The 21593-nt window shown below is 47.8% G+C and overlaps 1 protein-coding gene across 2 annotated transcripts in view; it reads left to right on the forward strand.

Annotated features, from left to right (window-relative positions):
- The window catches only part of COL5A1 (collagen type V alpha 1 chain), a 125191-nt gene that overhangs the window by 49055 nt on the left and 54543 nt on the right, over nucleotides 1-21593 (forward strand). For both annotated transcript variants that reach the window (XM_072352520.1, XM_072352522.1), the window contains exons 5-13: nucleotides 3250-3381; nucleotides 5252-5398; nucleotides 5537-5785; nucleotides 9627-9773; nucleotides 10047-10103; nucleotides 13114-13155; nucleotides 13512-13574; nucleotides 19381-19455; nucleotides 20993-21085. In XM_072352520.1, the coding sequence (XP_072208621.1) occupies nucleotides 3250-3381; nucleotides 5252-5398; nucleotides 5537-5785; nucleotides 9627-9773; nucleotides 10047-10103; nucleotides 13114-13155; nucleotides 13512-13574; nucleotides 19381-19455; nucleotides 20993-21085 (1005 nt within the window). The remainder of the gene's footprint in view (nucleotides 1-3249; nucleotides 3382-5251; nucleotides 5399-5536; nucleotides 5786-9626; nucleotides 9774-10046; nucleotides 10104-13113; nucleotides 13156-13511; nucleotides 13575-19380; nucleotides 19456-20992; nucleotides 21086-21593) is intronic.

The raw sequence follows: 21593 nt of genomic DNA on the forward strand, positions 1-21593 counted from the left end.
TTTCATCGCAGAGCCATGCTGAACTTCTGCCATTCTTAATCCGGCTGGCTGGGTCTGTGTTTGTGAAACCAGTGAGTTTGTCATAGTAAAACTCAGCAACATCCCTCTTGCTTCTAATAATTAAGACTTCTTTAATATCACAGCCATATACATGTTTTAGTGGCTGAGTTAGATATGGGAGCTTAAAAAGGCTCATCAAGCAGTAATTCTTCTTAATGATGCTCGGTGTCACTAAGGTGCCTGTGGCAACACACTGAAACAACAGTACAAGTAATTATTAGTGTGGGAGCCCTGAAGTAGCCCAGTACTTCTGGAGCTGCTGCCAACGCCAGATGAAGTCACAGTGCTTACCCTCGCCAGCTGTTTGTTTTGTTGAACCACAGCAATTTCTCCAAGTTACTGAAGTTGATGTCATTGGAAGCGATGTGACATTATTGCACACGTATAGAATAAGTGTTAAAAAATGCTCCTGAAGAGCTTTTCCAGTCTTGTCTGGGAGCTGGCTGGGGAGCTGAGTTCAACCGCCTTGATGGAACTTAATCCATAAAGCGAATGAGTCATCAGGCACCAATGGCTTTACCATAAATGTCAAACAATTTCTTACTGGCCGTGACAGTTAGCACTTACATCTGTTTGGTGGAGCAAAGAAAAAAGAAGCCTCACAATTCAGAATCATTTCCATCAGCGTGCTGTGCTGCCTCTTCCCCTTTGCAGGAAGTTGTTGGAATAAAGGTCAGCGTTTGATTTATTCTCCTTTAAAAACACTGGCTCTACAGGCAGGTGAAATATTGGTTCTTTTCAGAGGAAAAGAAAGAATGGATTTATCTGTGCAAAGCGTGGCTGGGATAGGCAGCAGTTGGGCTGCAGCATTAAGAAGCCTTCTTGAGAGCCCTCCATGCTATTCATGTGTCCATGATTCCCCCACCATAGACATGGGGCTGGAGGTTGGATGCTCCCTGGATTGGATACCCCTTTATTTGAAACTCGACCTTCAAACCTCACTGATTTGGCTGGTAAAGTCTTTAAGCCATCAAGGGAGAGTGCTCCCCCTCTTGCAAAGGCCTCGTGGAAAATCTGCAGCTGTAGCATGGGTGTGGAAGGCAGGGAGGTTAGCTTTAACTTTATGGCATCTTCATTATCGCTGCTCGTGCTGAAAAAAGCAGATGCTGAAGTAGGAAGGAGAGAGGAATGGCTGTTGTGTGTAACCACAGCAGTGGAGTGAGCACTCGTTGTGCAGAGGAGCAGAGCTGGGGTTGGGGGCAGTTCTCTCTGGGTGATATTTATTAGCAGCAACACATTTGAGAGGACCCACAAGCAGCAAACCTCCCTGCACGGCTTGCTCTAGTTAAGGCCACCTTTCTAAATCAAAGAAATGGGGCTCTTGACAGCAGAGCTTTGTGGATCTTTTGTGAAGTTCAGATAGCGGAGCTTTTCTTAGGGCCTAAATTAGCCCATGTTATTGTTTTGTACTGAGGGATGAAGTCAGTTGACCGGGAATTTTGCTAACAAGGTTTCTCTCCTGTCTGCTTTTTACAAATGTTAACACAGGGTGCCCACCAGAGCCATGCAATTGCTGTTAATGAAACAAAGATGAACAGTCCAGCAGCTCATGAGCTCTCCTCCTTCCTTTGCCCCTGAGCTGCTCGACCCACATCAGTGCACTTGAGCTCAGATGCTCTCTGGGGCTCTCATTCCTCCAAAACCTGGTGCATTGCTTTTCCTTCTGGTTTTGCATGCTTGCACACTGCTGCCGGAACAAGAGGATGAGCTTTCGCTGGGCAGGGTGATTGATTGGGTTTGGAAAGGAAATGGGATAATAGGAGCTATGGTGAGTGATGCTGGTTTGGAAGGAGCTCTCTGAGGCAGTCTGTGCTTTGTCGTGGCACCCTTTGTGTGCTGGAGTTATTCAGGTGCATGCTGACTTTCTTAAGCTCTCAGCTCAGAGGTAGCAGGAAGCATCATTTGTCTTTCTCACTGGGCCAATGACATCCCCCAGTGCCTTGTGCTGAGTTTGGAGTTTCTCTAGAGCTTGAGTCCACGGTTTCTGGAACTTGCAGTGACGTCCTTCCATGTCTTGAGCAAGAGGATGCTCAGCTCTTGTTCTGCTGCTGGAAGCAGAGTGTGATTGAGGAAAGATTTTGTCCCACATGTAGCTCAGGAGATGCTGTCAGCTGAGGCTAAAAATGAACTCGGCTATAGCAAATTCTCTCCTGTGTAACCTTTTGCACCGTGTTTAGCCAACATGCCTTTCTTTGCTTTATCTCTTCCTCAAGAAAACACAACCTTAATTCTAGTCTCCGATAGGATACAGACTATCAGCTCTCCTTGAGGTGTAAATCCCACCTTATCAGGAAGAAAAGCTTTCAGCCTTCCTTCCCTGCCTCTCGGAGACAAAGACCAAGCCTGCTGTTGTGACTGTTTTATTTCAACTTCTTCCAGCGGCACCAGCACTCCTCATAACCTTGTGTAAAATGGGAAGCTTTAAGCACCTTGCTGAGAAGGGCATCAGTGTCTTCACGTGGGAGTCAGGGGGGTAGAGGTGGCAGGGCTCTTGTGATCTGATATAACAGCTGGAAGGTTATTCCCACCAGGAGCTCCAAGTGAGTTGTCATGGCCAGGCTGGGTGTCCTACAGTGATGGGAAGCCTGGGAGCTGCCCTTAGCATTGGGATTATGTGATGCAGGTAATCCCATAGCCCAGCAGGTTGCACTGCAGGTGGTGGAGAGCTGAAAATGGGGCGCATTCTGTGAGACAATAATTTGGCTTTATTTATTTGATTTTATTTTTCCTATTTTTCCCAAAGCTGCAGCCCGTTTTCTGTTCATTTTCTAAAGGTTATTCACAAAGAGCAATAGGCTTAAACTAAGGCTGAATTTTAGGCTCATGTGGATGCGGAAGGCGGTCACTGCTGGAGTGCGTGCATGGAGTTGAGCCTGACCTCCTCTTGTTTCAAAAATATCCTTTGGTTTTCCATGGGGCTCTGAGACATTCTGGCCAGGCTCTGCTCTGAGCTTCTGGTTCCTATTATGTGCCCAAGTAGTTGTGCTGTAACGCTCCTTTTTTCCCCCCTACGCCTTCACAGTATTTTTCTATCATTAAAGGAGACTTCTCTCCCCCCCCACCCCCCCCAACTAAACCATCAGCTGCAAAAATCCAAGCAGTAAAATCTTTCCTTATGCGACTGTCTGCTGTGAGTAAACTGCTTTAGGTGCTATCATTAAACCTTGACTTTGGCTTCCCTCCCTGCAGGGTGACATCCAGCAGCTGCTGATCGTGGCCGACCCCAGGGCAGCCCACGACTACTGTGAGCACTACAGCCCCGACTGTGACACTGCTGTCCCCGATGCTCCGCAGTCCCAGGACCCCAACCAGGATGAATATGTGAGTAGGAGCTCATGGCTGTGGTTGGGGATGCTCTGGGGGAAGTGGTATTGGGCTCTATGCTGTGCTTGCAAAGCTTTAGCGTGCTTGTTTCAATCTGAAGGGACATTTAAAGGCCATGTGTTTCCCTCCTTGCAATGAACAGGGACACCCACAGCTCCACCAGGTGCTCAAAGCTCCTCCAATCTGACCATGGGTGTCTGCAGGGATGTGGGGGGGCACAACTGCCTCTCTGTGCAACCTGTGCCAGTGCTGCACTACCCTTATAGGAAAAAACTTCCTCCTTATAACCAGCCTCCCTCCTGCCCAATTGCCTGTAAATCCTTTGTAAGACAGTGGCTGAAGCAGAGATTGATTTTAGGATCCTTCAGTCCTGGTCTCCTGCCCCTAGGCTTTCCCATCCCTTCAGTGCTCCTGCATTGAATGTAGTACAGGTTTGCTCAGAGCTCAGAACCTTGCAGATCACTGAACCTGAGCTGATGGAAGCACTGACCTTCCCAGGCAGGCCAAACCCCATCCAAACTGTGCACCTGTTTCTAAAACCCAACTTTAGCTGTTAAACTTGAAACCATATTAAGCACTTATTTTTTTGACTGGTACTCCTTTGAAGTGACAGGTGTCAAAGGCAGGAGGAGGAATTGTGTTGCCTGTGTGTTTGCCTGTTGAATTTCCTTTTGGCAGGTGTGGTCCCAGCTGATCTGTAATGATTTCTCCTGTATGAGGTGCTGGGCTGTGCAAGGCAGCTTTTCCTACAGTTGGGGCTTACTTTTTTAATGGGGAAAAAAGACAAAAATGGGATGCCTCCTTATTTCTGCTGCTCAATTGGAAACGTCTGAGTGGGGCTGATTTCCAGAGGACCATCATCTGAATTTGACACATTCAGACGAGGTCTCAGGCTCAGCTCACAGCAATTAAAGTGTCTGGCACCCTCAGGCACTTCTCAGCGCCTTGGCTGCTGTTTCTGCCCAGTCTGCAGCAGTGCAGTGCCCTCTGCTGCTCCCTGCTATTGCCGTGCTCTGGCTCACACACCTTGGGGTTTGGGTTAAGATGCCGCTTTGGGGTGCAGAGTGCAGCTTGCAGCAGTGCAGCCTATGGAAGCTGTAACCATGCTGCCAGTGCTGCCAGAGGATAGACTACATGGTGTGATCAAAGTGCATGGTAGTAGGAAAAGAAAGCTCTTCTTCTGGAGCCAGCAGTGCAACAAGGGCTGGCTTGTCTCTGGGCTGTGTTGCTCCATGTAAGAATAACTCATCCATGTGTCTACTGCCAGCCAAAGCGATGGGCTGGCGGAGAGATCGGCTGTGCCCGGCTGTAACCAAACGTTTGGTTTGTATTTCATTCTGAAGAATGACTGACGCCTTGTGGAAAGCTCTGAAAATATCTGGGTTTTGAAGCCCTCCTGCCTGCGGGGTCACAGGCAGATAGGAAATCATAGGCATGTTATTAGGAGAGAAAAGAGCAGCCCAGCTTCTTGGAGCGGTGGTGTGATGCACGTTGCCCGCTGCAGATCTAAGATGTGACCCAGGAGGGCTCATTAATTAAGTGTTAAAAACAGCACAACTGTTTTTCTGTTTCATAGGGTAGCTGGGGGTGAGCAAACTCCTGCTGGGTGGCTTCGTTTTCTCCCTGGTCCCCCTGGGCTGAGAGATTAGCAGGGACCTGTAAGCACAGAGCAGCCCAAAGCCAGGCTCCTGGTGTTTCAGAAGCTGAAGAATGAGAGGAAGGGAAACTTGTGGTCACTCCATAGCAGAAATGTAGTGCTGTATGCACTGTGGCATGGACCACTGGTGTGAAAGAAACCTGCAGAGGGCTGTTGGGCATGCACTGGGTGCCACCAGCTGATTTACTGCTACTTGTATTCTCTCTACAGTATACCGATGGGGAGGGAGAAGGAGATACCTACTACTATGAGTATCCCTACTATGAAGACGTCGACGAAGCTGTAAAGCCTGAAGCACCCACCACCAAACCTGCACCCCCAGGAGTGGCTGCTGGAGAGAGACCCGAAACCAAGCAGGTACCCATGTGGGGCCCTGGTTGATAAATGGCACCTTCATGGAGCTGTGAACTGGAGGGCGATGCAGAACATCTGCCTTGTTCCACCCATTGTGGTGTTTTTCATATATACTCATTTAACTTTTGTTTTCCATCCTAGGACTATCCTTCCCCCACGCCATCCCCTGAAGCAGGCGACCCCAGCAGGCAGACCAAAGGGGCTGCACCCGTGGACGACCCCCTGGTGGATGAGTACAACTATGAAACCATCAACGAGGAGTACTTCACGCCTCTGCCCTATGAAGACATCAACTACAACGAAGAAGTAGACCCCCAGGGAGGGCTCACTGAAAACGCAGTGGAAGCAGAGCTCCCCACGAGTACTGTCATCACCTACAACGAGACTGATGTAATTTAATGAATCCTTTCTCTTTGTTTTTTTTATATATATGTATATATTATTTCTGCTGTTTCTTAGCCCTGTGCAAAGGAGATGTGATGATCCATATGGTAAATCTGAAGGTGGCTCGAGCAGCTCTGCGAGAGGAAGTGTCAGGGTGTGGGATATTTTCATCTTACTTAAATGGCACCTTCACATTGAAATGTAAAAAAACCAACTAAACGACCTCAACACTGGGACAAACCCCTTCATTTGAGTTATTCCGTTTGCCTACAGAGGCCCTCTGTCTTGTTGCAGATGTACTGACAATGGGATCAACCCGGATCCCACAGCTGAGACTCTTTAGAGCAGTTGCATTTTTAGTCCCCTGCATTTAATGTCACCATGTCAAACTTGAGACTGCTCTGCCCTTAAAGCTTGCCCAGTTTTTGCTCTTATTCATCTCATCCTCTGATGAGACTGGAATGAGCTGTCACACAGCTGTGTCGTGTAGCTCGCCAGGCAAGGAAATAACTTTCTAGTTGATGAGGCAACTTCTTGGTTACCCAGAAGCATCAGCATGGAGAGCTTGATGGCAGGATGAGGTTTCCTAGGGTGGGATTTGGCAGTGCTCTGTGGTTCTGCCTCAAGCAGAGCAGAAGTGAGCGATGGGACTGTGAAACTCAAGGCTTGCTGGGAGGTGTCAGAGAGTGGCAAAAGAGACAGCAAAAGCTGGCTAAGATAAATGGAGCTGGGCCTGAAAGCGTGAATTAAAAGGTGTCAGGGAAGGTGTCCAAGGAAGAGCTGAACAGTGAGGGGGGGGTTGAGCCCAGATGGATGGGATGGAGCTGTTGGGACAAGGCTGAGTGGGGTGGGGAGATGCTCAGGGAGAAAGGAAAGCACTCCAGCAGATGGATGGACTGAGCGCCAGCCTGAGGGAACCAAAGGATGGGAAATGTTTCTGTTTCCTGACATGGGGCCAGAAATCTTTGGCCAAACTTGAGCTTTCTAATAGGGAGGAATCAAAGATTGGGTAGGGTGATCTTAAAAATTGGAAGTGGAAATAAGAGGCTTAAGGGCCTCTTTAAATTGTTAGGAAAATCGAACAGAAGAGGAGCAAAGCTCAGGTAGGGAAATGCAAGGCAAAGCTTTCCTGTGTGAAAACTCAGCCTGTTCTCCCCAAACATCACAGAGCATTCTGAGGCCACCCACCTCCAGCAGCTCAGAGGTGCATGTAAATGCCATGGGACTGCTCAGGGTGGGAGTCAGCTCCACTTTGTCTGCTGGCTCCATTGAATCCTACAGTGATGAGCAGAGGGGGGACACAACTTGCCCAGCTGCAGGAGGTTCCCATGCACAGAGGGCTGATGCAGTGTGACAGAGCTCCAAAAGGTGCATATAGCCAAGGGGTTTGCACTGCAGGGTGGAAGCTGGGAGCTCCACTTGCAACCATGAGCTCCTGCTGAAGCCGAATGCTTTAATCCAGAAGCAGAGCAGTGTGGATGTGAGGATGTCACTGCTGAGTTCACCTGTCTGTATTTTGGGCAGTCTGTAATTCCTATGGTTGGAATTCTAGGGGACTTGGTCTTACAGGAGGCTGGGGGAGAGGTTTTGGAGGCAGGCTTAGTCTGTTCTCCTGGGTTTGGGTTTGCTTACAGCTAATGATTGTGATAAATGCCAGCAGAGCAGTGCTGAGATTTAGTAGGCAGCAATACTCCTGTGAGCACGAGGAGCTGGGGACAGATATATTCTGTTCATTGCCTGCTATTCATCAAGCAGTTTGCTTTGCTTGTCCAGATGCATACAGCAAAGGCTTCCGAGCTGCATCACTTTCTTGAAAGGAAAGGGTAAAAGATGATTTAAATGAGGTTGTTATCAGCAATGGAGCATCGCAGTACTTTGCACAATGATTTTTTGACCTCCTGTTTTCTTTTTTTTGCACTGTGTTCTGAATCCAGGTTGCTTTTGTTGTTCTTTCTCTTTCCAAAGCACCTGAAGATCTCAGCATAGAGAGCTTTCTTTCTGCTCTGCCCAGTTATTCAGTGTATTATCTCTTTTTAAGCAAATTGATTTGGGGATATCAAAGCATCAAAAGAGGCATTTCTGATGATCATGTCACGAAATGCAATTTGAGGAAGCTTGCTGTGTTATCTCTAAGAGCTTTGTAGGGAGATGAACAAGCTTTAAGGTTTCAAAGTGCAAATGCTGATTAAAGAGTTTTAGCAGGATAGCCGAGGTGTGACGGCACCTGATCCGTTTGCATGGTTGCAAATGAAAACTGATGCGAAGCTTTCCAAGCTTTCTAATCAAGATCCACCATCAAGCAGGTTTGGAAAGGAGTATTTTAGAATCGTATTGTCAAAAGATGGATCTGGGAGCAGCTTGGATCCGTTAGCTCTGTGCTGCCAAATGCTTGTTTCAGGAACGCGTAGAGACTACATATGAGATGTGTCAATGTCTGGTTAAGTGCCTGCCACCCACTTTTGGCCTTATCCAGACTTTCGGGTTAAGAATCATTCCTAGAAGATTTCTTGTGGAATATTGGCAAAGAAATTTACTTTTGAGGCTCTCTGCTCCATACCTTGAATGGACGATTTGCTGTTGCTGTAATCAGACATTTCCCAAATGGCAATGGCATAGCAAGGAATAGGGAGGAGAGGCGGGTTGTTGGGAACTGTTTTGTAGCAGGGCTATGGAATTCAGTGATGCCCTTCTGGATTTTACCTCTGTCCCCACCTTTTCAATGCACTGATTCAGGAAAGTATGAGATAAGATGAGTTGTCATGAGTTCTCCCTGCTGATTAAGTGATGAAAAGTGGGCAGAAGGTAGGAAGTACACTGCCTTTTAATGAGGCTTCTTTAAATCCTCCTGCATGCAGATACAGATGCTCATGCTCATGGATTCTGAGCAGTTCTGGCACAGAAACAAGGTCTGCAAATGATGGTGGCATTTAAGTGATTTTGAATTCATAGCTTTGAAGAGATAATCTCTCTGGGAAGCACTGGAAGTAATTCAATTTATGGACCATTTTGTTCATTAACAAGACGGGAAGGAAAAAAAATGATTATCAGCACATTTCCTTCCTTATGGTGCTCTTCCAACTGAAGGATGCTGGGAGAGAAGTGCCTGTAGAGAGGGCAGGGAGATGGATGTAAGCAAGGCAATTCTGGTGCATGTCTGGTGTCTGTATGTGCACTGTAGTATCTGTTGCTGCGAAGATGCAGAAAGGATTTTGGCAATCAATGCATCAGCTTTGGAAAGTCTGCTCCTGCTCTTTGCAAAAGCAGGGTGGACTTGGATCACAGACAACCCAAACAGGAGGGCTTTGTATAAACAAACAGGGATTTTTCCCCATTTCCTCCTGTAATTAACTTCTCACAATGACACGTTGCGTTTTTGACTTGGGTTTTGAGAATGGGACGGGGATTTATTTATTTATTTGGTGCTTGTTCATCCAATGGCTCCAGTATTCAGGCTGTGGAAGGCAAGCAAGAAAATGCAGTTCCACAGTTCTCAAAGCCTCTGGAGTTTGTGGGGATGTCTCAGCAGAAAGCCCTGCTTTGTGCTGCTTTGTTTGTCTTGTTCAGACCGTTGTACTTCCAATGTTATTTCATGCTTAGGGGGGGGATAGCTGCTGGGGAAGGCCAGAATTGTATGAAGATCCTTCCATTCTTCTTGCATGCCATTGGGGAAGACTCTTGGAGGTCTTAAAACTTCAGAATTAAACTTCTCTTGTGTTTTCTATTGGCAGCCATTAACGTGAGGCTGCTGCCCTACCCAAACCCTTTCGTCCAACCCTCCCAGGGCTTTCATCATGCACATCCTTCAGAGATTTGCAGCCCTGATGCATTGCTGCTCTCTTACTTCCAGGCTGCTCAAGGAGGAGATGACCTGGATAAAGACTTCACCGAGGAAACGATAAAAGAATACGATGGGAATTACTACTATTATGACAGAACAGTGTCTCCTGACATCGGGCCTGGGATGCCTGCCAACCAGGACACCATCTATGAAGGGGTAAAGGGAGTTGTTTTTTTTTGCCATCAGAAACAGTTTTCTTCCCCTGCAGCTCAAGATGAGCAATTCAAAAGGTGGCGATCCCATCCCACTTGGGTTCATCCACCCAAGAGGCAATGTTTGCCATCAACGTCACTGTGCTCAGGGCAGGTGGTGATGACCCACTTGTGCTGTGCACAGATGTTGTGATGTTGCTCCCTGTTCCTGCTCAGGACTGTTGGTTCAGGTGATGCTCTCTCTGACTGCTTGTCTTTATTCTGTTCCATGCTGCAGATTGGAGGCCCACGGGGTGAGAAGGGGCAGAAGGGTGAGCCTGCCATTATTGAGCCGGTAAGGACAACCTCTCTGCATTCTGTATGGTGTGGTGCTCTCAGTAGTACAGCTGAGAAGAAAATATCCCATTACTCGGTCCATTTTAATATAAAATACTCTAATTATTTCTTTTTAAGACACTTCACAAAGCAGCTTAAATTAGGAAGGAAGTGCTCAATTTCCCATGACATCTCATTTGCTATAGCCCCAACCCCAGACCTGCTGAAATGGAAGTGCCTGGCAGAGGCCATTCCCCACATCACTGGGAGTTTCAGAGCCCCCTCAGTGCTACTCCTGCAGCCTGGGGCCAGACCACGCTCTGACTCAAACCCTTAGCTTGGGGATGGCTTTAATAGTGCAGCCAATGGGTTTGGCTCTGTGCAAATAAAGGGCTCTCAGGGCACAGCTTGCTCCATTGCCTGCTCCCAAGTCCCAGCAGCTTCCAGAGAAGCCCTGTGTTGTCCCAGGGGGAACATCAGTGCTTTCCTTCCTTACAGTTCCACCCTGACCCATTCCTGGGGGGCACAAAAAGTAGGTGCCCAGTGGAGCATCCCATAGGTGCAGATGGAGCAGGGGGCTCCCCAGCACTGCTAACGTGCCCTCAGAAGACAAGGGGCTGTTGGCAAATGTCTGTGTGTCCATGTCTGTGTCCTTATTGAGGTGCTAAGGTGCTGCTGGGCTGGAAATCACTGTGCTCACCTCACCAGCCACATCTCCAAAGGGCCAAGCTGCACACCAGCAGCTTAGTTAACCCAGTTTCTCTTGGCAGGGAGCTCAAGCAGCGCCCAGCAAAGCAGTAGTACTTCCCATTGCCCACAGTCCGTTCTTATTTCTTCTAGTTCTTCCTTCATTTCTTTCTCAAGGAGGCTTCGCCGATGCTGGCAGAGCAAGGGAGGAGCTGGGGGCAGCAGTGGGGCTTTACAGGCCTCCACCACTGCCTTATGAAAGCATTTCCAACCCTTCCTTCCCTCCTTCCCTTCTGGGTCCTGCTCTCACTCTGCAAACAAAGGCAAGGAGCAAAAACTCTTTGCTGAACCATGCAGCAACACAGAGAAGGCAGCTTCAGCAGCCCACCCTGGGCCGGAACCAATCTGAAATGTTACAAAGCGAACAAAATAATGGTTAAGTTTAATCATCCAGAAAGAATTTGGCCGCCTTTGCTATTTCAAAACACTGGAGCACGTATAGCTTTTGCCAGAGAGTAAACAAGACCAAATGCTGCCGTGTTCCTCTCCGTTCGGTTCTTCTTTAGTGGAGAGAAACTCGCATTTGCTGCGCTCTTTATCTGGTTTTTGATCGGAGCTGCAGCAGAGAGGAGGGGGGAAAAACCGAAGGCGGGTTCTGCTGAATTCTCTCATCTTTGCCTTCAAGCTGCCTGTCCTTCAATCCTTGCTCTGTGCTGACGCTCACTGGAAGCAGCAGGGCAGCACAGGCTGCTCGGGGATGTGGCCAGGATGCTGGGACCCCCCGTGTCCCCATAGCCCAGCTGGGGGGTGATAGACTGCCTTTCTCTGCTTTAGGGTAGACTCAGGTGCTCGCAGCTGCCTTCAGAGAGGGTTTGATCAGCCTTTGCACAGCTTCTCTGTGCACTGCAGCCAGTTCTTGTGCTTTTTCTGCAGTGTTAGCCTCACTAGTGGGTAGCAACGGGGTGTTGAGGGGACTGACGTCCCTTTTTCCCCTGGATGGCCCCAAACATGTACTCTGCTTGCAGTCCCCTTTGGTGGCATGCCCCCAGCTGGTCCCACAACCTCCTATATCCCCACCCCTGTGCTGATGAGCGGTCATGTAAACAGCAGCGATCTCTTGCCGAGGAGAATCTCCAGATGTCCCTAAAGCTGGAGCTCAACATAAACCAACTGATAAATATGGGAAGATGCCAAGGATGTTTGCATCGTGAATGGGCTAATTAGCCCGGGCTGTGCATAGGAGCATCCTGCAGCCGGCCGTGGGAAGCAGAGCTCAGCCTTGTGCATGCTCAGGCTGTGGTAACCCTGGCAGCACCCCCAAAAAGTTCTGGGAGGGAGAGATGTGGGCTGGGGCTCTCTGCATCAGAATGGAGACATCGTTAGCACAGAGAAGGGGAAGGGTTGGTGTCGGGGTTTGTATTGGAGGCTGCCACACGCCGATATACCACCATTTATCTCAGTGGGGATGGACTCTGTGGTTCCTCTATGGGGAGATGTTTGCTGTGGATTTTCCATGGAAAAGGAGGTAGGGATTTGTAGATGTCATTCCTGAGGGATCAAAATCACCTGCCCCATCCTGGTAGCCCTCAACAACAAGGAGCTCATATTTAGTTGAAGTGGGTTGAAGGAGTGTTGTGTAGGGATTACTTCTAATCCCCAGCCAGAAGAGAGCAATGCCTCCATGGTTAGCAGTGAAATTACTTCTAGAAAGCATTTGCCTGGTTGAATGGGAGGTTTCTTTCCTGCCTCTTACACAGCCATGAGGGGGAAGAACAACCAAATAAATAAATGAACAGAAACAGCTCAATTCCACTGAGTATGTGCTAGACCTGATTTAAAGTCGGGACAAAATATTGAGATGAAAAGGAATGGAATAACATAATTCTGCTGTTTTGCCTGCACAGTGATTTCCTGGGTACACAAAGTAAATCACCGTGTGCAGCCTGCTAGGAAAGTAATTTCAGACCTAACCAAAACCCTTGCAGTTTGCTTATTAACTTTGTATTGTTTTTTTTTCTTCTCCAAGCTGCTGGGTCTTAGAGACTGCTACTGCCCCAAAAGGAGATCTCCCCATCTCCATAACCAAGGTTTGCCCTTTAGTGAAGGGAGGAAGGCAGTGGATAGGAAGGCAGCTGCATGCTGGGGCGAAAGGCTGTTTCTCTGTGCCCTGTATGATCCAAATGAATGGTATTTGGCTTTGGTGATGTCACTGAGGGAGTATGGAAGCTGGTAGCAAGGCCTGAGCTATTTAAGGATAAAGGAAGCATTGGGTTTCCAGCCCTGAAGTTGGGGTGGCTTTGAGGATGTGCTAATAATGACTGTTATTCCTTCCTCCTGTTTAGGGTATGCTTGTGGAAGGCCCCCCTGGTCCTGAAGGCCCCGCAGTAAGTAGTGTTGGGGTTACACCTTGCAGCTTGGTGGAGCTGGATGCATGCATTATGGGGGGCTGATGCCTGCACGGGGCTCAGCATGCAGCTGGTCCCAGGCTTTATTGCTTCCATATGCTGTGTGTGTGTGTGTGTGTGTATGTGTGCAAAATCTTTGGGGTTGATTTTCTGGACTCAAAATAAACAGAAAGTCCTATATCTTTTCCTGCTCGTTGCATGAATGTTACAAATAATGACACATTTCCATTCAGTGGCTTATTTTATTTTATTTTATTTTATTTTATTTTATTTTATTTTATTTTATTTTATTTTATTTTATTTTATTTTATTTTATTCTGTCTTTCCTATGCTAGGGCCTTCCAGGACCTCCAGGACCAACTGGACCTGTGGGCTTAATGGGAGATCCTGGGGAGAGAGTGAGTATCCCTGTTCTTCTCCTCAATCTGTGTGTTCAGAGTGGGAGAGCACTGGAGTCCCGAATGCTGCTGGTTGCACAAGTCATTTGATAGCAATCCCTTCTGAGTCTTTGGTTTCACTGCCTCACAATCTTCGAAGTCTCTTCCAACCCAAGCTGTTCAATGATTCTATAATTATTGTATGATGATTCTGTGATAAAATCGGGCCAAGAGATTGCCAGCCCTAAAAGGTGCTTGTGCCGTGCTGTAGGCAACCTTTGCATCCAGGGACAAACAGCTGGGGACCACAACTTCTACACACTGTCTTCACTACAGCAGTGGGTTGGCTTTGCTTGCATTTCAGTACTAACCTTGGGGTCACTCCATCACCCTTGCTGTGTTCCTTCTACCTTTTTCATGTCCCAGACTGCTCCTGCTGGGAGGATCACTCTGCAACACCTTTCCTTTGCACTGGCTGGGTTATTGCACTGAACCAGCAAGGATTAGGCATTGACTGATGTGAATTAGCTGTGCCTGAGGGTTTGTGCATTTGGTTTTGATGCAACTTCAGCTCAATTTTGGAGGACCAGTGCATCCCCCTTGGTGCAGGCAACCTCTTGTAGAGTTAAAATCATTGATTTCCGCAAGTTTGCATGAACAAAGCACGTGGAACTTGACATCTGTTTCAGTGCCTTGATGCATCATTATGTTGAGTGCAGTCACATATGCCTTCTGAATAGCTACTAGGACATTGCTGTTCTGTCCAGGGCATATCTTGTGCCCAAGACACTTTGTGCATGAACTTCTCTTTGGGATGTGTATGTTTTCTCCCATCAGCAGTGAATGAGATTTGTTTTCACTTGGAACAGCACAGATTCCTATGGGGAGTGGCTAAAAAGAGAAAATGAGGCATGTAGGGAAAGCCTGGATTATCTTCACATTGAGCAAAACCAGCTCTAATGTGGCTGGGCAGAAGCACTGAGATGAGCATCCAGAGCAGCATTGAGCTCAAGGGTTGCTGGGAGCAATTTTAGTGGTCCCATTGGCCAAAAGGGCAAAAGCAAGCCTGCAGATGGGGGTCAGAAGGTAGGCTGGTCAGGGACCTTTATTTCCAGCATTTCTCTGGGAAAGCACAGGAGCTCTCAGTGTGATGGTCAGTACTTGAGTATGTTTTCCTGGCATCCTCTTCTGCTTTAGCAGCTGATTTCTGAATGGGGAATTGTGTCCCATTTGTCCCTGGGACCTGGAAGGGAAAGGATGTGGAGACCCAGACCCTCTATATCTGCAGGGCTTCCCATTCCTCTGACAGATTCCCTTGGATTTTGTTGAGTTCTGTCCATGCAGAGTGGGAAGGTCTGTGCAGACAACAGGTGTTGTGTTGTTCTGATGCATCTTAGCACAGCTAATTGCTGCAGCTCCCATTAAGGATTCATGATGTGGCGTTGTTGTTTATCTCCTTTTCACTTAATTTTCAACTTTAATTGCATAACCTAAGACCTAGAATGAACGAGAGAGAATTTGCTCCGTTACAGAGAATCAGAACGAGATCTCTACATGATAAAGGAGTTCGGTGCCGACTCCTTTTTTAACGCTTATGTGATGCTGGAGGTTTGCTGTGACCTCCTCTGAAGTCACTGTCAAATGTGCGTGAAACCTCTGGATTTTATTGCTTTTTGCACCAGCCATGCCTCCCCCTGGAAGTGGCTCATCACCTTTCCACACCTGGATGGGATGCATTGCAGTGTGAGAACAGCAATTACACAGAACACCTAAGTATTTCTCCTTAAGTCCTTCATATCTTGCCTCTCTGCACTGAGCAGGGGCTGAGCCACTGTGCCCAAGCTTGCAGAAGCCTTTTCTTGGACTGGCTTTTCCCACTCTCTTCCACCCTCAGTTCTTGAAGCCCAGTTCTGATCCCTTGCAGGAGGTGCTTGGGATCGCTCTGGAGAAGCACTCTTGAGTTTCTTTTCTATCCTTTGCCCCTCCTAGCATCACCCTTTCACCCTTCTGCTCCCACCCATCAAACTGAATCTCCATCCCACCCATTGCTGACCCACACTGGAGGTGTCTCTTCTGGTTTTCAGGTGTATTTAAGGAGATAGTTTAAGTGTTGGTGTATTCTTGTGGCGATGACCCTGACTTGAGCTCTGGTCTTTTAATTAAAGCTCTTTGTTGCAGTGCTGGTCTCTGGGGACTTGGTTGGAGTTCACAAGCTGCCACACTCCTGCAAACCCCCAGCGTGCTTCTGTAAAGCGACCCCCCCCTATACACCTCATTTACGCTCCAGGTGTATTTATTGGTTTTTGATGGAACAGTAATAACATTTCTTGTGGTTGTGACATGATTGAGAACGAGAGGCCCTGACGGAGCTCCATTGATCGGTGTCTGCGAGCTCAGAAAGTCAATATGCAGCAATAGGCTGAGCCACTGCTCAGAGAAGTTGCTTTAACCCATGAATCACTGCACAGAGGTTGACTTAACCCATAGGATGCCGCTCAGAGGTTGGCTATGTGCTGTCCAATTTGCTCTTCTTTTGTAGCTCTTCTTTGGCTCCCAACAGTTCATTTGCATTATAAGATGGATGCTGACCCTGCTGATGAGGGAGCTGGTACTTCTACCAGTTGTCCATGCACATGCAGACATTGCCTGGCCTGGTCATTTTCAGGCTCTCCTTGAATGGCCACACAAAGTCCCTGATGTTACTGTTACACCTTGAAATAAGAGGCTTAATTCACATTCAAGCACAGTGTGCACATCCTGCTTTTTCTAAGTGTCCAGAACAGAACATCATACAACATATTGTATGTAGAGAAGTAACGAACTTACAAAGCCAGGAACTTCAGATTTATTAAAAATACCCTTTTCAATTAGAGCAGTTCCTCTTTAATTTGTTTATTATTAACCCTGCACATCGCTCATGAATTTACATGGCGCTTCTATGCGTGCAGTGAGGAACACTGCATCTGATAGACTTTATATTTGCAATCAGACAGGTGCACTGAATTAATATAACAACAATATTCAGCTATGTTAATATTGGCCAACACTCATTTAGCTCTGTTTTATTCATTATGTTGGTTGGTTCATTTATCCCTGTAATTTTACAACACAAAGAAGAGCTTGTGATACCAGTATAGCTGCAGACAGCCTGTTTGTGGGAGGAGTGATCTGGAGGGGTTGGGGGTGGGGGGTCTTTCCAGTGATGGAAAGAAGGAAATGTGGAGTATTCCAGAAGGGAATGAAGAAAGTGGGAGAAAAATATGCTTCTTTTGAACAAGGTGCTCTACAGCACTGGAACAGACCACAGCTTGGTCACTAACCCTGTTGTGTTGGGAACTGGGGGGTGTCTGGGTGCTGTTGGGTCCTGTCAGCTTCTGGCTCTTAGTAAAGGTTGGTCTCAATGCTGAGACCACGCGGTCATTGTGTCCCAGTGGACTCATTTCCACTGAGGATAGTTTTGCATCTCAGAAATGCAATAGGATCCCTAATGCCCTTTTTGTGCAGTTCTGAAGGTCTTAAAACTTTCAGTTCCTCCACTAGATCTCAAGTGGTGCTTTGCACAGAAGACCCCAAATACTCTGCTTGTCTAATTCTCTGGCCAGGACAAAAATGGGAGGAAAATAATGTGTGAGGGTGATTTAAAGCTCAAAACTGGGCTCATGGGGGCCCATGGTCTGTGCTGCTGGGCACAGCTCTGTAGACCATCCTCTGTTGCTGTCTCCTACTCAAGGAGCTGGATAACAAATGCAGTACGATTTCATCTAAAGCATTCCTTTGAAATATTGCATGAGTGTTTACGCTCAGCGTGGTGTTTTAGAGCACTACACCAAATGAAAGCTGAAGTCCCCATCCTTGGTTGCTATACATCAGCAAATCTCTATTTACGTAATGAGAGTGACACAGATTTACACCAATTAAGAGTCTGGCGTGCTGCACTTCTCAAAGGCATTCTAAGGCTTCTGCAAACCAGCCTGAATTACAATTTACCAAGTGCTTTAATGGCCTGGATTTGCCTCCATTGCCCCCCACTGCTCCGCAGTGCATGGAGAAGACCTCACACACCCAACATGGAACAAAACGAGGCATTGATGCAGAAAACCATTCCCCCCTCACTGTTTGTTGGGCAATAAACAACCCCATTCCTGTTCCATCATCTGTGGGACCAGTGTCGAAAGAGAGGAGAGAGAGAGAGGCAAGAAAGTTTATTATATAAAGGTGAACCTGGCCTCAATTATTTATGTGCAGTGCTGCAGCAGATGGGACTGCCCTCTGCACCTCATCGGCAGAGCTGGGGATGCCGGTGTCAGCCAGGCTAAGTAAACAGCACAAATGTAACACCACGAGCTTGTCTTGAAAAATGGATGGGCTGGCGTGTTACACAGCTCCCTTTGGTGCTGAGGGAGCTGCTGTGTGCTGTGCTGATCAATCACCAGCTGCAATGCTGGGGTGTTATTCTGGGCTGGCCTTGGTGCTGGCTGCCCTCTAATTGTGGTGCAGGGCACAGAAATAGCCCCATGGGGTGGAGTAACCGTGGCTCTCATACCCCAGAGCTGGGCTCTAATTTAGGGCTTGGTGCTTTTGGGTTCCTTTTTTAGGAGGGAGGTGACAAAGGAGATGTTAGGTTAAATAAGATGTGGAAGGAATGGAAGAGGAGGGAATGAAGAGATGTGAGGTAAAGCCAAGTCCTGTGCTCCTGCAGAATGGGGAGCTGCATGGCTGGGACACCACCTGGGGCAAGAAGGGCTTCCAGTCCCTGTTTTGTGTCTGTACAGGCTTGAGGACTTGGGGCAAGTTGAAGAGAGTTAGAACTGATGTAGATGTTTGTTGCTTGCTTTTCCAAGAGTGCTGGTTCCCCAAAGATGAATTTCTTATTGGCATTTACCGAGCAGGGGAGTGTTCAAGCCTTCAAACCTGGGCTGTTGGCCTGGTTGTCCTGTTTGCCTTGCCATGAAATGAGCACCAGGGCTCCTCTTGGCCTCCTTGGGATGAGATCAAGTCACTCTTGCTTTCAGCTCCCTAAGCTGATGTGAAAGTTGCACTTATTGCACATGCATTGAGTGGTTGGGTGTTCTCTTCCTCCTCCTTTGTAGGGTTATGGATGGATGTGCAAATTTGGGTTAGTTTAAACTTCTTGCCAAGTATGCAGCTGGGAGTGCAAATAATCTGCAGGCTGTCGTAGGAAAATTGGCCATATTTGATTATTTATAGCTTCATCAATACATCTTTTACTGCATACTTGTTTCTTTAGTGCGAGTTAAAGACACTCAGCTGATGTTAATCAACACAGCTCCATTCAGGCCCTTGGAGTTTTGTTGATTTATGGCTGCTGACAGGATCACTCCATTGTAGACAGAAGTGGTCTCACAGGACGAGAAAAGACAGAGGAGAGAAAAATGGAATGACCCAGGTGACTGAACATGTACAGAAATGTATTTATTTTTCCACTATCTCTATTTCACTGACTTGAGTTATGAAGTTTCATGTACCTTTTTAGCAGATTTTAACAGACCCAACTAAGCACTGATTCCATTGCTTTGGGACATGGCAGAGGCTTTTATTGTTCACTCAAATGTTGCTTATGGCAGATGCAGAAAACGAGGGAGCCAGGATGTAAGAAGAGGGAATCACTAAGAAAAACCATGTGCGCTTACAGATGTACTTCCACAGGGTTTGCCAGACCATCCGGATGCCAGCATGCTCGGTGTGAGCTGTCGAGATAGGGAGCCCTTTGTGTTGTGACATATGCCTGTACAGCCAAGGCCACTTGTGTATGGACATGGCTAAGATGATGCTATAGAAGTTTATTTTTATTTCCCCTTTCTGACAGGGACCGCCTGGCCGCCCAGGTCTTCCAGGAGCAGATGGTTTACCAGGACCACCAGGGACAATGCTTATGTTGCCTGTAAGTACAAATGAAGCCAAAAACAAAAAAGCATTAAAATGAGCTTCACTTCTTGGCTTTGCTACCGCCGAGAGCCTGTTCTTGCGGAAGTCCCTATCTCTTATGCACCAAGGGCACATTTTCTCTTGCGTAAAAGATGGATTTGGATCATTTCCCTTATGGATTTACTTTTTGCAAAGCACTGGCACGTTTTCACAGGTCAGAAACTCCCCGCAGGTGAGCTAAAATTCCTGAAAGCAATGATAACCATCGTTGCTTAGGCCTTGGCATGGCGTGGGAGGGTTGAAAGTTGTGAGGAAGCAACTGAAGACACCTCCAATGGCCAGATTTTCTGCAGAAGCCTGCCTTTAGGGTCAGGAACCTCTAACGTGTCTTCAGAGCAGGTACTGAAGCTGTCAGCACCTGAATTAACTGCTCTTTTTTGGTGACCGGTGGTTAATTTGTGTGTCCTTTTCCCTTACACGAAGCTATCAAGCACCAAGTCGGCTTTCTTGGTCCTGGGACACAAAACGAGTGGTTATATTTTGTGTCTGCTTTGATGTGAGGTTTCCCTGAGGAAACCGGCTGTTGGAAATAAGTGGTTAGGTACCAAAGGGAAAGAGCTTTGAGTGAAAAACCGCAGCACTCTTGTACAGGCTCCAAATCGTGGGGTGATATGCATGTAGGATACTGGCAGGGTGCCGAGGAGAGCCCAGGCCAAGCGCTCGACATGGAACTCAGCTGGCCATTACAATGCATTTGTTGGCCCCGATGGTAAGCAACCGTAGGCCTATAAATTGTTTCTTTCAACCTGTTTGCCAAGTATGTGTGGTCGTACACCTAGTGCCAAGCAGGCACGGTGCTGAGGTGAAACAGAGGTGAAGGAGCAGTCCAAGGAGGTTCTGTGCTCTGCAGTCCCTCCTGCAAAGCCCCAAGGATATGTACAGCCAAGGGAGGAGGAGAATGTGTGTCCCAGAGGGTGCGTTTGTAGCCCTTGGGGGTGGAAGAGGCAGAAGAAAACAGTAAACTCTTTCAAGTTCAGGAAAATAAAAAGCTAATGCTTTCTGCTTTAAAAGTCCTTTGTGTGATGAGGAGCTGTGGTTTGAACATTGGGATGAGTTCTGTTCTCTGAAGTATGTGGCCACACATGGGAAATACAGCCTCTGTCCCATGGCAAGCAGGCAGTACTGCATGGAAATGCAGTGGGAAATGCAGCCCAGCATCCTGACCTGACCCTGTCCCCGTCCCCAGGGGTCTCCTGGCATCTACATAGGGAGCACCAAGACTGGGAGAACTGTTTGGAGCTGTGCTGTGTGTGGTCCTTACAGTGCAAAGCCCACAAGCCCTCCTGTGGTGCACTGCTTTGAACCAGCAGAATTTGCTGCATGGGTGTGTTGGTAGGAAACAGCTGGCATGACCTGGGAGTACTATGGTTAATGGGGCAGCAAGAAGGACAGCAGTGGGTTTGGATCCATCATGCTGAACAGAGCTGTGTAGGAGCAACGCTTGCATGGAGTGACAGCAACCAGTGACCTGCGCTCTGCCTTGTTCCCACCAGTTCCGCTTCAGTGGAGGAGGAGATGCTGGCTCCAAAGGACCCATGGTTTCTGCCCAGGAGGCCCAAGCCCAGGCCATCCTGCAGCAAGCGAGGGTAAGTGCATGAAAGGGGGGGCTCTCTTGAAGCCCACTGAAGTGGAGGACCAATTGGACAGAGCACTCGTCTGCATGCTCTCATCATCCATGGCGGTAGCAGCCTCTCAGCCTGTGTCTGAGATGGGACAGTTACATGGCTTGAGGTGGTGATGCCTGCATGGCTTGGGCTTAAACCTCAGTCTTTCATTAACTGCAGAGCCAGGAGTGGGCCTTCTGCCGATGCCAGGAGACATAGCAGGCCCTGCTGTAGCGTTCACTGCTTCTGCTGACAGTTTAGAGAGTCTATATGAAAAGCTGAGGTATGTGCTGTAGGGGATTGCTTTCTTTCGTTTTCTTTTTCCAGCAAGTCTTGCTCAATAATTGAATGTATGTCACAGATGTAAGCTGTTCCCAGCCCCATGAATCCCAGCAGGCAGCTCGCAATTTCCTTTCATGTGTTCATTTGAAATTGCATGATGGATATCCATGCAACGTGGGGTTTTTTTTCCCCTCAGATGACCTTACTG

Source organism: Excalfactoria chinensis, chromosome 18, assembly GCF_039878825.1.
Source record: "Excalfactoria chinensis isolate bCotChi1 chromosome 18, bCotChi1.hap2, whole genome shotgun sequence".
In the NCBI taxonomy this organism is placed as follows: domain Eukaryota; kingdom Metazoa; phylum Chordata; class Aves; order Galliformes; family Phasianidae; genus Excalfactoria; species Excalfactoria chinensis.